At 42.1% G+C, this 8,528-nt stretch overlaps 1 protein-coding gene and 1 long non-coding RNA gene across 3 annotated transcripts in view; both read left to right on the forward strand.

Annotated features, from left to right (window-relative positions):
- The window catches only part of LOC142100226 (uncharacterized), a 401,704-nt gene that overhangs the window by 213,409 nt on the left and 179,767 nt on the right, over positions 1-8,528 (forward strand). The gene's annotated exons all lie outside the window — the stretch shown is intronic.
- BSN (bassoon presynaptic cytomatrix protein) overlaps positions 1-8,528 on the forward strand; it is a 200,822-nt gene that overhangs the window by 175,942 nt on the left and 16,352 nt on the right. For both annotated transcript variants that reach the window (XR_012678640.1, XM_075183924.1), the window contains exons 7-8: positions 309-1,270; positions 6,159-6,255. Coding sequence is in view for 1 of the 2 variants with exons in the window: in XM_075183924.1 (XP_075040025.1) it covers positions 309-1,270; positions 6,159-6,255 (1,059 nt within the window). In the remaining variant the exon portion in view is untranslated. The remainder of the gene's footprint in view (positions 1-308; positions 1,271-6,158; positions 6,256-8,528) is intronic.

Raw genomic sequence — 8,528 nt, forward strand, 5'->3', positions numbered from 1 at the left:
ATTGTCTCATGCAATTCATAGAACTATATGCCTTTTCCTGAGTTTGCATGATGTGCCTTTTTCATCATCTTTACATCTCTTATTTATGTGTCAGCAGTTTCATTGGTGGTTTTGTTTTATGTGTGTTGCAACATGGTGCACTCCCAATACTTTATTTTGTGAAAGTCAAGTTATGGTCCCTTGGTGTATCTTTGACCACTCTTGCATGTCATAAACTGCTTCCTGTAAGTTTGTTGCATGGCTTCAGTTTAATCCACTCTCGTCATTGGTCACAAAAGCTGACCATGGTTTGTTTTTGGTTTCCAAAGCCTATCATTTGGGTCAGGAGGAAACGGATTGGTTTGATAAACCAAGAGAAGTTCGTTCCGATCGCTCAAGATATTATAGCAGCCACTCTTCATCACAGAAAAAAATACCGGTTAAACATACATATCATGATTATGATGAGCCTCCCGATGATGATATGTGGCAACATGATGACTATTCTCAGCCTCGCCATTCATCTTCCAAAGAGCACAGACATCATGGAGATTCTGGAAGACATTCTTCTTCTCGTCACCTGGAGGAACAGTCAAGACGATCATCTAAACAGCACCCAAGAGATCAAGGGCGACATGAATCACGTCCACACTCCCAGCCATCATCGTCTTTGAAGAAGACACAACAATCAGATTCAAGGTCACAATCTGGCTATCCATCAAATTCCTCTGACTACTCACAGCAATCAAGGCAATCATCCAGTTACCACCATACTTCAGAAGCACAGAAATCCCAAAGGCAATCACAAGTATCACAACAGCAGAAACCTGAATCTCAGTCTCATCACCAAGGGCCACAACAAACAAGACAGTCCCAATCAAGTCAACTGCAGCAAACTAGACAACAGCCACCTCAGCAGCAAAGTTCCAGACAACAGCAACAGCCTGTTGAACCTTCACTACAATCTTCTCATCAACCCGTGTCTCATCAAGCATCTCATCAACCACCTGTACACCAAGCTACTCATCAACAATCTCAGCATCCACAGGGATCGACTCAACCTGCGAGGACACAGGTGCAGCAACAACAACAGCAGCAGCAGCAACAACAACAGCAGCAGCCTCAGTTATCGGGGAGCCAAGGTCAGTTGTCTTCACGGCCACAGCAGCCAGGACCTCAAGGTCAGACAACTTTACGGACACAGCAGCCACAGCAGCAGCAGCAACAGCCGTCACAACAAACAGCGAAACCACAACAGACTCTGCCACCCACTGTTCAGCCATCTGTACCAGTAAGTAAGACAAATGATCTTCAATCCAGAGCTCTAGAGCTCAGCCATAAGATCCCTAAATACATTGGCCTCAATTTATAGGAAAGTCATCGATGCAAAGAAGACAATCCCAAAAAAGCAAAGGTTAGCTATTTAAGCTAGTAAGGCAAATTCTCAAATGCATAGGTCACCTGAAAATACTGCTCAATCCATAGGTCAGCCGGTAATCCTGCTCAATCTATAAATCAGCTTAAATACTCCTCAATCCATAGGTCAGCCTTAATACTCCTCAGTCCATAGGTCAGCCTGAAATACTCCTCAATCCATAGGTCAGCCTTAATACTCCTCAATCCATAGGTCAGCCTTAAATACTCTTCAACCAATAGGTCAACCTTAAATACTCCTCCATCCATAGGTCAGCCTTAATACTCCTCAGTCCATAGGTCAGCCTGAAATACTCCTCAATCCATAGGTCAGCCTTAATACTCCTCAGTCCATAGGTCAGCCTGAAATACTCCTCAATCCATAGGTCAGCCTTAATACTCCTCAATCCATAGGTCAGCCTTAATACTCCTCAACCAATAGGTCAGCCTGAAATACTCCTCAATCCATAGGTCAGCCTTAAATACTCTTCAACCAATAGGTCAACCTTAAATACTCCTCCATCCATAGGTCAGCCTTAATTCTCCTCAACCAATAGGTCAGCCTTAAATATTCCTCAGTCCATAGGTCAACCTTAATACTTCTCATCCAATAGTTCAGCCTTAAATACTCCTCAATCCATAGGTCAGCCCTAATACTCCTCAATTCATAGGTCAGCCTTAAATATTCCTCAGTCCATAGGTCAACCTTAATACTTCTCATCCAATAGGCAGCCTTAATACTCCTCAATCAATAGGTCAGCCTTAAATATTCCTCAGTCCATAGGTCAGCCTTAATACTCCTCAACTAATAGGTCAGCCTTAATACTCCTCAATCCATAGGTCAGCCATAAATACTGCACAATCTATAGGTCAGCCTTAAATGTTAGTAAAACAAGGCCTCTGAAACCAACCAACTATCATTGCTAGTAAAGTAAAGATGCCTTGATGTGTACTAGTAAGTCCATGGGTTTGTCGGCAGTGCTAGTAAGACAAAGATACTACAATCTAGGATAATGTAAAGATACAAGCAGGGATAGGGTTTAGGGCTGTGAAGCCTATAATAAAATAATATAAAGACAAACAAACAATGAAGACTATCAGTCTGTGTAATATAGATTAGATTTACTATGTCAATCCGCTAATGACAATTCTGTACTCTATCCATGTTACAGATTTTTAGTAAGCCATGGTATCAATCTAAGTTTTTGGGAAAAATATCTAATGTATTAGTTGCATTTTAAAGGGATCATGAAAATATTGTTTGATGTATAAGTAAACATATAGTAGCGTGTATTAGATATTGTATATAGCTAACATTTGTCATAGATAGCTGGCTCATCACTATTTGCTGCTAGTTAGAGATGAGCAGCATTTTTAAAACTATTCAGTGAAATTTTCACCTAATTACACATGTGGCCACAAACTTTCACCAGTGGAATTAGGACTTAAGTGTTCCAAACTCCCACACCTTGCAGCTGAATGCTCCGGTCCCAGATGTATTTATATAATTTCAGCTAAATGCTAATTTACAAGTACAGTACAAAATTGTAACTCAAGGAGGCAATGAAATTGTGCACCTATGTGTAACAGCCTGTTCTACGACAAAACTCCACTTGCTTATCTGTCCTGGTAGTGTTTCCTATACAGCTTATTAAATGAACAACAAGTGTGTCATGCTGCCAGTCATGGTGCTTTAAAGAAACACATTGGGTCATATTCAAGTAGCTCCGAATATCGCGGTTACGCGGCTGCACATTATATAAGGTAATACCCTATGGAGGGCGAAGGGAAATCTGCGTTTTTGTGGTACCGTGGATTAACATCTCAGGTCGTTCTGGAGCGTAACCGTGGTCTCTGGAGCTAAATGAATATGTCCCCTTGTGTTGTGTTAAAAGCATTAAAGATCAATTACACTTTTTTATGCAGTACCAGTTTCTACCACTAGATGTCAGAGTCAGATATTTCCCATTGATAGTGTATAAAAATCTGTAAAAATAAATAAATAAAATGGACTGCGTACCCCTCTCTAAATAAACAACTAATACCAGTGCTGTAGCCTAAAGACAGTGGCCCTGATTCATCAAGGCACGTATCTGCCCTTTTTGAGCATATTGTGTGCAAAATCCCTCTGCACATGCCCAGAACCGTCAGATACGTCAGTGAGTGCAGCTCTGTCTATTCCGTCTTCAAACACAGAGGACACTTACTGCAGCTTACGATTTTGGGAGGTGAACGGGGCGGGGAAGGGATGTTTTGCCACAGTCAATGTACATTAGGAGCGCGCCAAACTGAAGGGCATGCAGCCACCTCCAAACCTAGGTCTGGCATCTCAGAGTTACTCTTCCCCAGCTACAGGGCTAAGCCCTGAGCAGCAGTGATGTCAGTCTGGTATATTGTAACATGTGTCTGCAGTCAGGAGCAACTGTACAATGTATTATATGCTCAGTAGTCATTATATCATCCTAATAAATGTATTATATGCTCAGTAGTCATTATATCATCCTAATAAATGTATTATATGCTCAGTAGTCATTATATCATCCTAATAAATGTATTATATGCTCAGTAGTCATTATATCATCCTAATAAATGTATTATATGCTCAGTAGTCATTATATCATCCTAATAAATGTATTATATGCTCAGTAGTCATTATATCATCCTAATAAATGTATTATATGCTCAGTAGACATTATATCATCCTAATAAATGTATTATATGCTCAGTAGACATTAACATCATCCTAATAAATGTATTTCATGGGGAAAAAAATAATTAATGTCTATATTGTAAATAGGTGACATTAATTCAATATTTTTTTTCCCTGTGTGTCCTTCTATGAATTTATGATCCACATCGGTGTTGGACATATCCCTCAGCGTCTTGTGTAGTAGAGGACAGCAGACCTGGCCCCCGCAAGCGCTGCGGAATTAGTGGCGCTATTTAAATAGCTTATGCTGATGAAGATGATGTAGAGATCTGTGCCTTGAGGAATGTGGGAGTGAGCAAAGCCTAAATACATGTGTATAATACTAATGGCAGGTTGTGCTCTGAGTGCCTGGAGGAACCAGGCCCAATGAGTGTGTAAAATCCACGGCCAGCACTGGATAATGTTAGACTGGGGTGGTAACACAACAGCGGGGAGACCCACAGCACTACACCCACCTGAAACCAGCCGCACGGCTAAGGTGGGGAGACCCCTCCTTCATGCCAGTCTAAAGTGAGAAAATTGTTAAATACTGCTGTGGAACTATAAGTCCCAGCAAGCTCTGGAAACCATTGTGTGAAGTACCAGCAGACATTGGCAGCCAGAGCCCACTGGAGCATGTCCCCCATAATAGTACCTAATAGAATAAACCACACACACAGAATGAATGACTTTACATTACAGTAACTAGCTGCACATATTGAGAGAAGATAATGGTGATGGGACGGCTTCCAGCAGTAATACTGAGTAGTACAACATGACTGATACATTCATACCTGCAGTATACAGCTTGTTGTACATCACACTCTGGACCTGATTCATGAAGGAACATAAATGTTGTATGTGCCGTATTTTGTGTTAAATTGCTCTGTGCATGTCCAATAATGAAGTGAGAATGGGCGCATGTACGTGGTCGGTGTACAGTAAGGATGTGCCAAGCTCCAGCGCTGGGTATCCCTGAGGTACGTATCACAGGACAGGTGCTGAGTGATCTCGATGACGTTCGCTGACATGTCACAACCAGGATAAACCCTGGCGCTACGTATCCTGGGACTGGTATAATCTTATGGGGGAAGGGGCGCATACAGTTAATGCAGACCTGAGTCCTTTAGGGAATTCCACCCCATACTGACCAGGATTGTACATGGCGATCTCACACTACAGACCTACCTGTTTATAGTGTGACCAGTCTCACCTCACAAGGTCTGCTACTAGTTGCTGCAGGGGGGCCCCGCGCTCATGCACCTTCTCTAGTGGTATCCAGCCCTGGCTATGGGACTGGGGCTGGTTGTTTATTGGGGGGAGGTCAATCTGCTTGTTTTATTTATATATTTATTTTTTATGGGGTTGACTTTAGATAAGATCCCACCAAGTGGCCAGTGTTGGTAGTGCATGTAAACCAGTCATACTGATTAGACAGTTACAATGTAACACTGTGACTCCGGGATGGCAGGGTACAGTAACATCATGATCCCCGGCAGGTACGTTTAGCGCACAGATTCTGTAGCTCCACCGCCAGTAAATAGAGCCAGATGACAGATTTCTAAATATGTTTATGAGTTTTGTGTGTTATTAAAAAAAGGATTAATGGCACAAAAGCAAGGAATGAAGTGTGGTGATGGGTGAGACCCAGAGAACTGGATCAGAACCTGACTTCACGTCAGTCAGAGAGATTTTGTTGCCGTTATACTGAACTTTAAAAGCAAAGAACGCACAAAAGCATTTTTCTAATGTGTCCATTTAAATTATGATTTTGGTCATTTCAGCAGCAACATTGTTATTTTGTTACACAATTTCTGTATATTAGTGTATATTAGCCTTCCTCTCAATGACACTAAGACTGGAGTGTCCAGGTAATACCACATCATTGAAAGGTCCCTATGAGGCCTGCTTCATGGCGACTTAGTTTTGCACAGTACCCTGACCGGGCTGCACCAATCCACAAACATTGGCCTAGAGCGTACCGGGAAATAGACACAATGTTATCTGTGTTACTTGCTGTCCATTGTGTGCAGAGCATTAACAAACCATTTTACTCTCCTCTGTTCTACAATTCCAGCCAAAAGTGGAACCGATAGATAGCTCCAAGATTGCAGCCAAACCGACACCTCAGCCGGTGAGAGGACCACAGACTGCAGTGCAAGGAGCTCCTGCTGGTAAGTCCTGCAGCAGTCAGATCCAGACCTACCGAGCCGGCATCTGTCCTTGTGTCGGCTTCTTATATGTCAGCCCCAAATTATGTCTGTGAATCAGCTTTGTCCTGCATGGTTTAGGTTTTAATTAATGTATTTGTGTATATAATTTCACCAGGTTACTACAGGCAAATAAATGTACTTTATCCTTTAATAATGATTTTTATCACTAATGTATTTAAATTAAATATATTATTATTATTATTATTATTATTATTATATAGGGGTTTGATACATAAGTGATACATATTACATATTGGTCCAGCCAGATTGATGTCGGAAGAAGTGCTTTGTGGGCCGTATGATCCGGTCACACAGCGATGTTGGTCTGGGGTCAGAGAGTGGTTTGAGCATAGAAAGAGAACACATGTAAGTGTGTGTGAACTGGGCAGGGGGATGGTGATGGGGTTGGTAATCTGGTAGAGCAGCCTAGGGAGGTTAGGATAATAGTTTGGGAGTTAAGCAGCCTGAAGAGATGAGTTTTAAGGGAATGTAGGAAGGTTTCAAGACTGATGGAAAGTCAGGGAGGGAATTCCACAAAGTGGGTGCAGCCTGAAAAAAGTCCTGTAACCGAGAATGGGAGGATGTAATGAGGGTGGATGAGAGACGCAGATCTTGTGTAGAACGGAGGTGTAGAGTTGGGAGATATTGTGAGACAAGTGAGGAGATGTATGTTGGTGCAGCTTTGTTGATGGTCTTGTATGTTAGTAGAAGAATTTTATATTGGATTCTGTAAAATACAGAAACCAGACAGACAGTGATGCAGCAGAGCAAACGGAGTACTGCTGACGCATTCAAAATAGATTGTAACAGTGAGAGTCTGGTTTGGGGAAGACCAGTGAGGAGGGAGTTGCAGTATTCAATGCAGGAGATAAGTGCAGGAATTAAAGGTTTGCAGTGTCTTGTGTGAGATATGTGCACATTCTGGATGCATGTAACATGATTTAGATGTGGGAAGCAAATAGATGATGAGGATGCTGATGAGGATGATGATGATGATGCTGAGGATGATGATGATGATGATGATGATGCTGATGAGGAGGATGATGATGATGATGCTGATGAGGAGGATGATGATGATGATGCTGATGAGGAGGATGATGATGATGATGATGCTGATGAGGATGATGATGATAATGAGGATGATGATGATGATGCTGAGGATGATGCTGATGATGATGATGCTGATGATGATGATGATGAGGATGATGATGATGAGGATAAGGATGATGAGGATGCTGATGAGGATGATGATGATGCTGATGAGTATGATGAGGATGATGATGATGCTGATGAGGATGATGATGATGCTGATGAGGATGATGATGATGATGCTGATGATGATGAGGATGATGCTGATGAGGATGATGATGATGCTGATGATGATGCTGATGATGAGGATGATGATGATGCTGATGATGATGAGGATGATGATGATGCTGATGATGAGGATGATGATGATGAGGATGCTGAGGATGATGATGAGGATGATGATGATGATGCTGAGGATGAGGATGATGATGAGGATGATGATGAGGATGATGAGGATGAGGATGATGAGGATGATGATGATGATGATGAGGATGATGAGGATGATGATGTGGATGATGATGATGCTGATGATGATGATGATGATGATGATGAAAGGGAGATTTGTGAGGAGTGAGATTCATGGTCGTTGCCAGGAGAGATAGAGATGTCAGGTAGGTTCTGTAGGCTGGTGGTTATATTATTAGGTTGGTTCAAAATATTGAATACAATGTTTTATTAGTCAACAGTTCAAACAGTTTCCCAAAGAGAGGCCGATGGGTGGTGGCTGGGGTTATAACGCTCTCCATCTTGCTGCTATAGTTTCCCTGACGTTTGTTTTATGAGATGTTTTCAGCCATGTTAGTCAAATGAAACCACATTTTCTGAATATTTACACATTTTTTTCTTGTGTTCCACAGTTGAGAATATGGTTTATTGTAAATATTGACAGTTATGGTTGTCAGGGGCAGGCTGGGCTGGGGGGCAGGGGGACTTCTGCCCCCGGGCTGGTCCATAGTGGGCTACCTTTGGCTAGGTCACTGGGCACCTGCATTTTTTCCCTTTAAAATAAGATGTTGGGTTGAGTCTTGCCCCTCGGGCTGAAATTTCCTGCCCTCTCCTGATGGTTGTTGTATCCTTGTCTGGTACATGGGGTGTATATAGAGTTTCTAAACATATGACCTCACCCCCTCCAATCTGTTTATATA

This window comes from Mixophyes fleayi, chromosome 8 (assembly GCF_038048845.1).
Source record: "Mixophyes fleayi isolate aMixFle1 chromosome 8, aMixFle1.hap1, whole genome shotgun sequence".
In the NCBI taxonomy this organism is placed as follows: domain Eukaryota; kingdom Metazoa; phylum Chordata; class Amphibia; order Anura; family Limnodynastidae; genus Mixophyes; species Mixophyes fleayi.